The sequence below is a fragment of the Myotis davidii genome, unplaced genomic scaffold (assembly GCF_000327345.1).
Source record: "Myotis davidii unplaced genomic scaffold, ASM32734v1 scaffold395, whole genome shotgun sequence".
In the NCBI taxonomy this organism is placed as follows: Eukaryota; Metazoa; Chordata; class Mammalia; order Chiroptera; family Vespertilionidae; genus Myotis; species Myotis davidii.
The window spans coordinates 1,647,495-1,661,455 of NW_006287904.1; the positions used below are offsets into that span (position 1 = coordinate 1,647,495).

Genomic DNA, 13,961 nt, shown 5'->3' on the forward strand with positions numbered 1-13,961 from the left:
CGGTAACTCCCAATATACCCTTTCTGGGTACGTGGACTTTGATCCACTCCTTAGGACACTTGACCTTGGTCTGTAATTACAATCAGGGTCAAGGGCTAAATTACAGGAGATCCGGGGGGAAAAAATAAGAAAATTGTAAGACTGACAGTTTAAAATTCAAGCGTATTAGATCTGGGAGGGGACAGTATAGGTTATTGCCTGGCCTCATTCCAGTGACTTGCGGGGGAAGGAAGGAATGAGCATGTGATGCAGAAAGAGGCTACCCCGCTGCTCGTCTGAGTGGAGTGTATGAACTTCTGTTGCCAGCGTCACCCCTGGGTAGCTTTCTGTAATTGTTTGAAAACCAGATCACCGAGGCTGCCTCATTCCTGTGGTTAACCAGCAAAGCTCTCCTTTGTTAAAGAAATACCCATCCCTGCACATATTCACTCACCAAACCTTGCTGAGCGGGCACTGTGCATGCAAAACCCAGCATTGGGTGCTGGAAACAGAGGAGTAAGATGACCCTGCTTCCCTCTGAGTCTGGCAGGGGTGGGGCAGGTTTGTAACCTGACAAGTGCCGGGAGTTGGGAGCGACAGAGGCCTGGCTCACTGAAGACTGTAGCTTGGCTTTTGGTTACAGGGCTCGTTAGTGTTAAGCACTATGCTAAGTAGTTCACGGATATTGTCCTATGCTCTCAATAACCCTCTTAGGTTTGGTAAAGAACAAAATTCAGCCCTAACTGGTTTATAGCATTCCACCCAGCAAGTAGAGAGGTGCTCAGAGGAGTTGTACAAAATGGGGGTTTTTCATGGGCAAAAAGAGAGTTGAAAAGAAAGTTAAACGAGTGGGTTAGCCCAGCGGGCATGGCTCAGTGGTTGAACGTCAACCTATGAACCAGTAGGTCACCGTTCGATTCTCTGTTCAGAGCACATGCCTGGGTTTTGGGCTCAATAGGCGTTGTGCAGGAGGCAGCCGATCAATGATTCTCTGTTCAAAGCACATGCTTGGGTTTTGGGCTCATAGGCGGTGTGCAGGAGGCAGCCGATCAATGATTCTCTTTCATCATTGATGTTTCTATATCTCTCTCTCCCTTCCTCTCTGAAATCAATAAAAATATATTTTAAAAAATAAAAGAAAAGAAATGGTTGACGGGAGAAAACTGACAGACATCATCAATAACTGACGTTGTCATTATTTCAAGCACAGTCACCATCCTGTAGGGGAAAACAGGGGATTTTAGGGCAGATTACCTCACTAGTGTTGATCAGGAAATTCAGAGTGATTGGTTTAAAAAGTCCACTCCCCAGAGAGACTGAAACTGCAGTTAGGTTAGTTATTAAGTCTTGTTTTGGTGACTTAGCTTAGCAAAAGCGACTCCATTATGGCCTGTTGTTTCTTCCTTCCTTCCTTTTTATTCTAACGGGTTGTAACTATGAGTTTTCCTATTATGCTGATGATTCTGATTTCATAGGGGAAGAAACCAAGGCTTAGAGAGGTTAATGAACTTGTCCGAGGCCACATTAGTTAGAGCTCGGGTTGGAATTTGATTCCTGGTGGACTCATTCCTGTGCCTGCTGAATCTGTTGCCTTCTAACGATGATGATTCCCTATTCTCTGTCACAGAACTAAGGCCAGGCAGCGTTTCCCATGGTTATGCTTTTTTAAAAATTTTTACCGACAGTTGACATTTAACATTATTTTTACTAGTTTCAGGCCCACGGTTATTCTTGACGCTGGTGGTGGAGAGAGGAAGGATCCCTAGGGCTCTGACTTGGGAAGTTAAGTTTATCCAAGTATCTGATGGAAAGGATTAGGGGGGAAGCTAGCTATTCCCACGGCAGTGCAAGACCTTCTGTGTGCCCATTGGCTTGAACAAGTTGAAGGTCACCTGTGGAGCAGGGGAGGGACCAGTTCCACCTAAATTGCAAGGTTAAAGGGGGGAAGACTTTCCGGGCATTTATGAGCCTAGTCCCAAACTGGGGGTTTTCTTGCTAAGGAAGAAGGTAGAACAGTCATCGGGCACCAACAGACAGCCTCTGCCAGAGACCACATGCTCCCTCGTCCTCTCTAGATGCCCTCACCTCTGTCCTGGTGTCTGTGAGTCTGTGTCTCTCTGCCCATGTTAAATTTTAAAACCCGTTTCTGTATTTAACTGAAGGAAACAAACCATCCTAAGAGCTGACATGTATTAAGTGCATGCCAGGTGTCAGGAATTTTTCTGAATCTTTTATTCTTTTATTTTAAAAATATATTTTTATGGATTTCAGAGAGGAAGGGAGGGGAAGAGAGAGATAGAAACATTAATGATGAGAGAGAATCATTGATCAGCTGCCTCTTGCACGCCCCACACTGGGGACCGAGCCCGCAACACAGGCATGTGCCCAGACCGGGAATTGAACCATGACTTCCTGGTTCATAGATCTACGCTCAACCACTGAGCCACGCTGACTGGCTGAATCATTTATTCTTCACAACAGCACTCTCAAAGTGCTTAACCAGGGAGAGTTTACTGTGAGCCTGTTCACCGAATGTGGGGAGAATCGAGGGAACCAAAAGGCGTTGGTGCAGTGCCCAGAGATTAGAAACAGCAGGAAGCCATGCCACCCCTGAAAGGACAAGGGGACAGACTGGTGTCACCACACAAGCCTGACAAGAGCTTAGAGACCTGGAAGAGGGGCTGCCCGTCAGGAGGTGTAACTGTAGAATGATGCCATGCCAGCACGCCTGCGAGCCCAGGCAGGAGTGGCCCAGGGACACCGTGGCCTGTCTGTCGTCCCAGCTCAGGTCCCCTGACCGTGCCCCCCTTTGGCTAAAGCAACTGGAGGGCAGAGAGCATGGGGCCCAGAGGAAACAGTCCATAATGAGCAGCCCCCCCAGGGAACAGAGTGGGGCAAAGATGGGCAGAAAATGGGTTGGGGGGCTGGGTGAGCAACAGGGAACAGCCCACATAGTATCATGATGACTCCTTTTACGGGTAAGGAAACTGAGGCATGGAGAGGCAGGACCCTCCTGGGTTCAGGAGCAAGTCGGGAATGAGGAAGGCAGAGCACAGCCCACTCTTGCCTGGACTGTCTGTCCGCACAGTGCTTGCTCTGCACACAGTAGGCATCTGATAAAGGGTCCGAGAATGAAATCACTTGGCCCGGCATGTTTGGGTAGAGGTGTAACCGTTTCCTCCTCCTCGCCATGGCAGGTTGCCGTCCCAAACCTCCAAGAGGCCGTGCGGGACGCAGACATGCTGGTGTTCGTCATTCCCCACCAGTTCATCCACAGAATCTGCGACGAGATCACCGGGAAAGTGCCCAAGAAAGCGCGGGGAATCACGCTCATCAAGGTGACGGCGCCCGCGATGGTGGCTGGGGCAGGAGAACATCGCTAGACATTAGTTCCTGCGAAGTGTCGCTTCCTCACTTTCATCTGTTGGAGACAAGGAATTGAAGGGAGGGATATGGCAGGTTCTAGGGGTTTTGTTTTTGTAAAGATGCCTGGAAGGGGGTGGCTCCTCCTGGTGGGCCTCGCTGTCAGAAAGATCCTTCCCGACCAGGTCCTGGGTCTCACCCACATTCTGGAAATCACCAGTGGTTTGTATTAGTTCCCACACCTGGTATTTTCCCTAAAGAGGGAGTTTTTAATCAGCAGTCCACGAACCACCCACAGATCCAAGGACAGAATTCAGAAGGTCCATTGTTTTAACTGTGGGGGAGAAATTGCATTTTTATCAGTTTTAACCTCTAACTAAAATGAGCATTTTCTTCATTTGTAGAGGAAAACCACAAGGCAGAGTTTCAATAACAGTATGAACAGGACCTCTTGTCAATAGAAATCGCGGATATGTTCATGTCAGATAGCTCAAGTGTCATTTATGCTCATCACTACTTTGAAATTTTGATAATTACTAGACCTGCCATGAGATCTCTCTCTAATTGCATTAATAAAACGGCACATCTATTACTTTTATCAAAAAAATCCTCACTTGCCCTAACCGGTTTGGCTCAGTGGATAGAGTGTCAGCCTGCGGACTCAAGGGTCCCAGGTTCGATTCCGGTCAAGGGCATGTGCCTTGGTTGCGGGCACATCCCCAGTGGGGAGTGTGCAGGAGGCAGCTGATTGATGTTTCTAACTTTCTGTCCCTCTCCCTTCCTCTCTGTAAAAAATCAATAAAATATATATTAAAAAAAATCCTCACCAAGGATATTTTTAGAGAGAGTGGAAGAAAGAGGGAAAATCAGACAGAGGCCCTAGTCGGTTTGGCTCAGTGAATAGAGTGTCGGCTTACAGACTGAAGGGTCCCGGGTTCTATTCCAATCAAGGGCACATGTCCAGGTTGCAGGCTGGATCCCCAATGGGGGTCATGCAGGAGGCAGCCACTCAATGATTCTCTCTCATCATTGATGTTTCTATCTCTCTCTCCCTCTCCCTTCCTCTCTGAAATCAATAAAATTATATTAAAAAGAAAAAAGAATCAACCAATAAGTATAAATAAGTGGAACAACAAATCGGTGTTTTTTCTCCCTTCCTCGCTCTAAGATCAATAAATTTTTTTAAAAAGAATTTTTTTAAAAAAAAAAAAAGGAAGGAAGCGGTGCATATAGAATTCAGGATAGTGGTTCACCCTGGAGGATGGATGGACCCAATTGGGGAGAGACGCAGGGAATTTCAGTGATATTGGTTATGTTCTGTATCTTAACCTGGGCGGTTCCACATGTTCATTTTCTTGTTATTCTTTAAGCAGTACATTCTCAGCATATGTGTTTTCTCTTGCAAGAGATATTTTTCAAGATGTACATACTATTGGATGTCTGAACCTAGATAACTTACATAGCAATGATCCCGTACCTCTTCTCTACGGGTGGTTTGCTTTTCCCTAACTTGTTGACCTCCTTATAGGGCATAGACGAGGGCCCCGAGGGCCTGAAACTCATCTCCGACATCATCCGAGAGAAGATGGGCATTGACATCAGTGTACTGATGGGAGCCAACATTGCCAACGAGGTGGCGGCGGAGAAGTTCTGTGAGACCACCATCGGTGAGCTGCGGGTCGCGGGGCCTGGGCCTCTGGTGGTGTTACATGTACATTTCCCCTGTCTGAGATTTCCTGGAGTGGACTCTTGCCTGCCCCTTCACATTCCTGCGGTGGACCTTTAGGGGTTTGGGATTTTATGCAAAGAGGCCCTTCTGAGGAACTAAAGTGTTTCAGCAACTTCCAGAATGAAGGGAAAAGCCATGGGGGCCATTTTGACCCGATAACATTATCGAGGTTAAACACAGAAATAACGGTTGCTCGTGCCAACGCGCAGGTGATTACGTCCACGGTGGGGCTCCCCTGGCCGTAGAAAACCAGCTTTTCTTTACTCACAGATGCCAGTATCTGGATCATCACTGGGTTCCATTGAGGTCTGAAAATGGGTGGGAATGACCTGTTTTCAGGTGAATAAGCTGCGGCTCAGGGAATAAGTTACCTGCCCCAAGGTCACACAGCTCATACAGAACCCAGGCATGAACTAGGATCTCCTGTTTCCTGAAAGAGAAAGTTCTTTGTAGTCTTACGTACAACCTTGACGTAAAAAAGTTTTGTTTCTTTAGGGCTTTGGAATTCTCAAGTGCTTGTGTATCATAGTAAAGGGCTCGTAGAAGAGTAATATGTTTGTATTTGCAGTTGTTTTGCAAGAGTTTATTTAAATGTCTCTACCACTTGAGAACTTACTTCCACTCTTGTCAAACACTCGGGCAGTGTGAGTCATCTCCCCCTGGCTGATTTGTAACCGGAAGCTCTGAGAGAGGTCAGGCTCTCCTCACTAAGATGGGATGCGTGGGGAGATGTAGCTCCTGATTCTCATAGGGCATTTATACTTTTTTTTTTTGCATTTTTCGCTTTATTTTTAATTGCATAGATATTATGTCATTAGTGTGGCAAATAAAGGTAACCAAAAGAAAACCATTTTTATTATTTCATTTGATTTCCATTCTATTTGTCCACAAAGTTTATGGTTTGTAGTTTAAATCCATATTATTTTATAGTTGCTTTATTAATATATAACAACTTTCAATGTCCCATCATCATACATCTTCATAGCTGCATAGTATTCCACTGACAATCCCATATGTGTGGGCACTTAAAACTCTTTTTTTTGAGAAATAATATTTTTGGAAAGGAGAGGTATCACAAATAATATAAAGAACAAAACAAAAGTGACCTAGAATATCATTTCCCAGGTGGACATTTTCAAAAGTGATACAGCCACCGATAAAGCATTTCAAACAATATGAGAAGGTACAAAATTAGAATTAAGATGGTAATTTCCCACCTACTCCCTCTTCCCCAAGGGAATCACTGTTAGCAGTTTCTAAGTATCCTTCCAGAAAAAAAATTTACGTATGCATATATACCACTGTATATAAAGGTTTTATTTTTTCAGTTAATTCTTTTATCCATCTGTGATTTAATATAGCCTGTGAAATTATGCAATTCCGTTTTTCCCAAAAAATTATTAACCACTTTTTCCAACACAGTCCTATTTGCCAGTAATCGATTGGCAATCAGTTTTGCCAATTAGTTGGTTGGAATCGACTGGTTATCCCAACCATTCCATAAGCGTGAGCCTTGCTCGCCAATCCCTGATTTAAACCTTGTGTCTACCTATAGATTCTGGTGAGGTTTTTTACCTGCCTCTAAGCTCTGTTTGCTGTAGGAAGGTTTCCAGTGGGGTGCAATAGGCTCTGCTGGTTTGTAAAGACAGACAAACGCACAGAACACCACCCCTTTCCCTCTGGCTTCTGTTGACCCAGTGCATCTACTGCCTTCGCTGTGGGTTGGATCATAAATGACAATAAAAGGCTTAAGGGAGTGTCACAGGCTAAAGAAGGTCAGGGAGTGAAGGACAACACTGAAAGACAGCATCGCCGTCATTGTTAAGATTGGAATATGGTTGTATGCCAGATCATTGCATTGACATTAAATTCCCTGTATTTGATAATTGCACTGTGCTTACCCGGATCCCCTTTCTTGATGACATTAACAACCAACACGTTTTTAATTATGGTAGATGCAGAGATTTCAGCCCACTTGAGTCTTCCATAGAAGTAGAGAAAATGGCATTGTTTTTAGTATCTTCTAAAAATATTAACTGTCATGGTGAACGATTGTGCCCCCTTGTGGTAAGAGTTCCCTTCATACTTGGGACTGATCTCACAGAATCCAGTACTTTTACTCAGTCGTCCCCCAAATATTTTTCAAAGCCTATTACGTGTCAGGCATGCCCTAACCAAGTGAGCTGCCCGGCCAGGACTGACCATTTTTTATTTCATCTGTGTCCCCACACTCTCTCCACTCACCCCCCGGATTGTGTCGAGGGTTTCGAAGGAGTCATGAAAGAGGTCGACTCTCTCCCTGACTTGGCCTGAAAGAGAAGGGGATTTTCCTGTCCTTTGGTTCATACTGAGTTTGGAGCGGCCCTTCCACCCGCCTGTTGGGCGTTACCTGTTCTGTACCAGATGGTCTGGGGCCCTGCTTGCCACTTTACTGCTTAGGACTGGCAATAGTCATAATACGGTTAGGGCTTTCTTAGCCATGATTTAAAACAATCTTCTCAGAGTACACTTGAGAAACAGCGTTGATTGCTGTAAATCAAGCTCACCTCTCTCGTCGACACTGTGAGTGATTTGCTGCTGCAGAAGAACTGACAGATCCCACTTTGTGTCTGCGGCAAATGGAGAGCGCACTTCTCCCGGCCTGTTTCTTAGGTGGCTCACAGCAGACAGCTGGGTGAGCGTCACGTGGTGCTAGAAGCATCCTTCACGTTGGAAGCACTGAGCAGTGGCCATGGTGAGGGGCAGAGGAGAGAGACAGCAACGATGTCCTGGTGTGGAGCCCGGGGGCTAGTTGACACAACCCGGGTGATGAAACAGGATTGCACAGAATCACCCAGGTGGTCTGGGGACTGTTTAAAAAAAGGAAGAGGACGGTTTGCTCAAACGGACACAGTTATATTTGGAAAAAGGAGAACTCTGCTAAATAATTGGTAATAGCAATGCACGTAGAATAGAAAACGTGTTTCTAGGTATTGAGTATAGATACTTTAGACATTTTATTATGGAAAATTTCCTTGAAAACAAAAGTAGGTAGAACAATATCATGAACCCCATGGGCCCCTTGCCTATCTTTAGTAATGATTAACTTCTGGCCATTCTTTTTTTTTTTAATTGATGAGTGAGAAACATTCATTTGTTGTTCCACTTATTTATGCATTCATTGTTTTTTTTCTTGTATGTGCCCTGACCAGGGACCGAACCTGCTATAGCCATTCTTATTTCATCTGTGTCCCTACCCTCTCTTCACTCACCCCTGGATTGTTTTGAAATTATGTCACTTGTGAGTGTAATTTTAATGTTGACAATCATCATTTTTTCTGCATTGGGAAAATAAGAGTCCTACTAGTATTGTTTTTTGCTGGTTTATCTTCTCTTTTTTCTTACCCCTGAGAGGTAGCACAGCATAGAGAGTCAGCGCTCTGGAGCCAGGGGCCCTGGGTTAGAATTTGGGCTCTGCCTCCTACTGGCTTTGTGACTCTGGACAAGTTGGTGAACCTCTCTGGGCCTCCTCTCTGTAAATGTGGAAAATCATAGTCACAAGCATGAGGATTGTCGCCTCGCTCACCGTTATTACACGAGACCTTGAGTGCTCGTTATGACAGATAGCCTGTTCTACACCTGATTCTCACAGTAACCTCACAGTAGGCCTAAGAGTGCCCTCGTGCTTTACTCATGAGGAAACTGAGGCTAGAGGAAGTTAAATAAGAGGTTTGCAAACTTGTTTGCCCATTGGAATCGCCTGGGGAGCTTCACTAATGACTGATGCCTGCTCTACCCCAGAGACCAATTTCATGGGTCTGGGATGTGACCTGGGCTTTGGTGTTTTTAAAGATCCCTGGGTGACTGTAATGTGCAGACAGGCTTGGGAACAAGCACAGGAGCCTAGAGCAGCGGTCGCCAACCTTTCGGACCTCACGGACCACCGGTTGGTGACCGCTGGCCTAGAGGCCTAGTACCGTAGCCTTCGGTGAGCTTCCTGCCATCTGGTGGAGATGTTGACTTGGGAGCCAGGGCTTGGCTGGTGGGTTTATCATCTGATTTCTAGAGCTAAGCCCTCCCCTCTGGACCCCCAACAACGAGAGCACACTTCACATCAGGTTTTATGTGTAACGTTTTACTTTTGTTTGTTTTTAACCTGAAGTCCCTAAACCACAGCAACAAAAAGTCCAAAAACTACTGAGCATCCGTCTCATTCTAGGAACTGTCCTGAGGGAGGGGAGCTAGTGGTAGCAAAGACAAGGACTCTGGATGCTGTTCTGTGTGAAAATATTTGTCGGTGTTGCATCCGTCCTCTATTGCCATAGTGATGCCAAGTAGTAATCACAGAATCCCAGTGGCGTACAAAGTAAGCACAGCTAACACTTCCGTGGGCCTCTGGGAGTCCACAGATCTTGGCCGGGACAGCCAGTTGGCTCTGGTCCATGTGTCTGTCATCTTCCTGCTGGGCCTTGTGGGCCAACCAGGACATCTTCTTTTTTTTATTGTTTAATATATATTTTTATTGACTTCAGAGAGGAAGGGAGAGGGAGAGATAGAAACATCAATGGTGAGAGAGAATCATTGATCAGCTGCCCCCTGCACGCCCCCTGGTGGGTATCAAGCCTGCAACCCAGCATGTACCCTGGTTCGGAATCAAGCCCGGACCCTTCAGTCCACAGGCTGACGCTCTATCCACTGAGCCATACTGGCTACAGTGAGCCAGGGCATCTTCTCACAGCGACGACAGAGGCACAAGGGAACGACCCTACTGCACAGAGGGCATCACGCTTCTACTGCATCCTGTTTGTTAATGTCCCCTTGACCAAAGCAAATCCCACGGCTGAGCCCAGAGACGGCAGGCGGGGACGTATGCCCACTCGCTGTGAGTCTAAGCATGGTGGATAGTCAAGCCTCACATCCATAGAAAGGGAAGCACTCTGCTCCCTCGGAAACAGGGTGGATGATTTTTAACAATAACTGTAATAGATACAAACACAGAAACCCAGCTTATAAGTGTTCATGGGAGCAAAAAGTTGGCAACAGTTTTAGATTTCAAACACTAAAAAGATACTTAGACATAACATATGGACACAGCAAAATACAAAGCAGTCATTGAAAATGGTATACAAGCCCTGGTTGGTTTGGCTCAGTGGATAGAGCGTTGGCCTGTGGACTGAAGGGTCCCAGGTTCAATTCCGGTCAAGGGCACATGCCGGGGTTTCGGGCTCGATCCCCAGTGGGGGGTGTGCAGGTGGCAGCCGATCACTGATTCTCTCTCATCATTGATGTTTCTATCTCTTTCTCCCTCTCCGTTCCTCTCTGAAATCAATAGTAAAGATATATTAAAGAAAAAAAAAGAATAAAGTCCTACAGAATAGAGTTCCCACCTGCAGCAGATGAGAATGTGGAGAGAGAGAGAGAGAGAGAGAGAGAGAGAGAGAGAGAGAAAATGATGTACGAAAGATATGCTGTCGTTAAAAATTAGTCATGCTGAGGCCCTGGCCGGGTAGCTCAGTTGGTTAGAGCATCATCCCGATGCACCAAGGTTTTGGGTTTGATCCCTGATCAGGGCACATAGAGGAGTCAACCACTGAATGAGTAAATAAGTGGACCAACAAATTGATGTTTCTCTCTCTCCCTTCCTCTCTTTCTCTAAAATCAATCAATAAATAAAAACCAAGAAAGTTAATTATGCCATAAGATGAGAACCACATGTACATTATGTTCCCAAGTTTGAGAACAGCTATGTATATTCATACTTCAGTCAGTGGAAGATATATGCCAAATTGTGAGTGATCATCTGTGGTGAAATTCAGGAATATTTTTATCTTCTACTTCTACTCTTAGGAATTTTGTAAATGCTCTATAATGACCATATGTTACTGTTATAATAAGGAAAAACGTATTTAAAACTGTGTTAGGTGTGAACAGTTAAGATTAGAGACGAGTTTCCTTTTTGCCTAACTTTTCAACAGGCAGCAAAATAATGGAGAATGGCCTTCTCTTCAAAGAACTTCTGCAGACTCCAAATTTTCGCATCACGGTGGTTCAGGACGCAGATACTGTTGAGCTCTGTGGTGCTCTGAAGGTAAAGTCAGCCTTTATTCCTGCTCAGGGGGAGGAGTCCATCATGCACGGCCACTGTTAGCGTTGCTGAATGTAATCCGGAAGAATGGGCCCCCGTGTTCTGTGCACTTAACTACGGCAAAGAATAGTGAATGGCGAGCCTTGTTTATCACTTCCTGCTCTGCCCTCGCCTTTCCTGGGTGGGCCCACTTCCTCTCTCACTTCTGGTTTGCTTTTCTAAATCTGGGAGAATTGTGGTGTTTTGTTCTTTGGGCAGTTGGCAGCATTAATATTTGGGAAGCATGGCGAGCACCTCGATTGCAGCGGTCTACCCGGGGGCAGTCTCCCAGGAAAAGGAACTGTTGCCTCTGAATTACACACTCTGTTGGTGTGATGGTTCAGTTGGTTGTTCTTGTTAAAGGAAGGGAGTCTACTACTTAGGGAGGTTTCTTTTTTCAAGAATCATTTTATCTCAGGGGAAAGATCAACTTCAGAAGCAGTTCCTATTGGCCAGGGGCTTGCGAGGGTAAAATAAAGGGAAGTTTTCACACTTGGGCTCCTTACTTGCCTCCACTTTAATAATAATAAAATATATAATTGATTTCAGAGAGGGAGAGAGATAGAAACATCAATGATGAGAGAGAATCATTGATCAGCTGCCTCCTGTACACCCCTCACTGGGGATCAAGCCTGCAACCTGGGCATGTACCCTAACTGGGAATTGAACCGTGACCTCCAGGTTCATGGGTCAACGTTCAGCCAGGCTTGCCTCTACTTTTTAAAGAGTAGGTCAAGGTCCCTCTCACTATCCTGGCTCTGGGAAGTGGCCTGCAGCTGGGCTGCTGAGTCATTTCTTTTGTCAGCAAAAACTGCTTTCCAGGAATTTGAGCACCTAGGGAAGGAAATGAGGTGATCTGGCATTCACCTCACTTTGTTAGGTAAGACTTGCAACGATGAAAAGAACATCTAGGAGACCAAAATCCAAAGAATGCCTTCCAACTCTTTCTCTAAATTGTACATCTTGTTTTCTCATCAGAATTTAAAACCACTTTCTAGCTTTCTAGAATTAATGTGTGTGTATGTGTGGTCACATGTCCCTGTACAATGAGAATTTTAAAAAATTAAAGCCAATCACAGGCCTGGGCTTCCAGGCAGCATGTGCCCATATTTTTAAATGCTTGCGTGGGGCATTCTTCTCATTCTAGGCAGGTCCTGTTATATATTTGAGATGCTGACTTCAGCTGCTCTGTTTATGTTTGTTGGTTGGGATTTTTATGTGTTTTTAATGATCCTTCGTTAGTTTAATGACCACTCGGCAGCAGGAGCACCGTGAATGCCTAACTGCTCAGCACTGGTCTGTGTGGCTCCAGAGCTGTTTTAAGGTGACTGGATATTTTGGGTGGTAGATGGAGAAGCAGTGAGATCCTGTGCTGGGGAGAAGACTCTAGAAAGATGGACAGCTCTGGCAAAGCTCTGCAAATGAACGGGACCCATGCTGGTCTCATGTCTGAACTTAGAATGGCTTTTCATTTTTGTTGGCCGGAAGCCTGTGAGTGGATTGGTACCTGCTACCACGGCAAAGTGGTTCACTGGGGTGAAGGCGGGTGGTGTGAGAACCGTCTATCTTCCTTCCCCTCGGCCATCCTCTGAAACAGGATCGGTTACCCTCATTTTTGTCAGCTTGAATCAAAGCTGGGATTTTTGCAGACTGACAAACAGGCATTTTGGCAGTAATTGAGCCTAACCATGCCGTCACACAGATAGGGAGATAGAGATCCAGAGACCGTAAGTGACTCAAGCAGCAAATATTGGCACCAATGCAGGTTTCAAGAGTCTTGGTCTGGCTCCTTGGTTACTATGTCCAACCTGACTTTTCTGGTTTGTGTCTGGGCAGTTGAATAAAATGAAGCCCTCCCTTGTCAGAGCTTTCCAAAGCAAGGACAAATGGATATATGTTGGTTTTATTACATAATTAATCATTGTGTTTTCCTGATTATAAAGTCATGCACATTTTACGCAACAGCAGAGAGGTGTAAAGAAGAAAGTCACCAGTAATCCTTACATCCTGAGATAACCACATCAGTGTTCGCTGTATCCCTTTCTAATCTTTCAGCGAGTGTATGTCCCCTTTTTATCTCAGGGAAAGGGAAGGAGAGGGAGAGAGAGATAGAAACATCAGTGATGAGAGAGACTCATTGATCGGCTGCCTCCTGCACGTCCCCTACTGGGGATGGAGCCCGCAACCCCGGTATGTGCTTGACTGGGAATTGAACCGTGACCTACTGGCTCATGGATGGATGCTCAACCACTGAGCCATACCAGCCAGGTACTATGTCCCTTTTTAAAACAAAGACTGGATCTTACTGTTCAAATAGTTTGACATGTTTTACTCCTTTTCTCATTAACCTTTAGTAATCTCCATACTCACAAATTTAAAAAATGTACACTCTTTTTTGTGCTCAAAAACACGAGGTCATGTGACTGGGGGGCCGGGGGGAACGATAGCTCCTTACAAGGATAACAATAAAAAGAAAATGCAAAAGGATTATGCAAAATCATTTTGTACCAGTGCCTTCAGAATGTCCTATGTTCATCTCTGAAGCAGTAATGGAATGTTCTTTTTAAAATGTCAACTTTCTTTAAGCACAATTCATGTACGTTAAACTGCATCTATTTAAAGGATGTCATACACTGGGCCCATTCCCCGCCCCAGTCAGGCAGCCACTGATCTGCTTTTTTTTTTTTTAATGTATTTCTTTATTGATTTCAGAGGGAGAGGGAGAGGGAGAGAGAGAGAGAAACATCAATGATGAAAATCATTGATCAGCTGCCTCCAGCATGTCCC

General features: G+C 45.3%; 1 protein-coding gene across 1 annotated transcript in view; it reads left to right on the forward strand.

The window, feature by feature from the left end:
- GPD1L (glycerol-3-phosphate dehydrogenase 1-like) overlaps window positions 1-13,961 on the forward strand; it is a 129,791-nt gene that overhangs the window by 103,832 nt on the left and 11,998 nt on the right. The window contains exons 3-5 of the mRNA XM_015561246.1: window positions 3,177-3,317; window positions 4,871-5,009; window positions 11,026-11,138. Coding sequence (XP_015416732.1) covers window positions 3,177-3,317; window positions 4,871-5,009; window positions 11,026-11,138 — 393 coding nt within the window. The remainder of the gene's footprint in view (window positions 1-3,176; window positions 3,318-4,870; window positions 5,010-11,025; window positions 11,139-13,961) is intronic.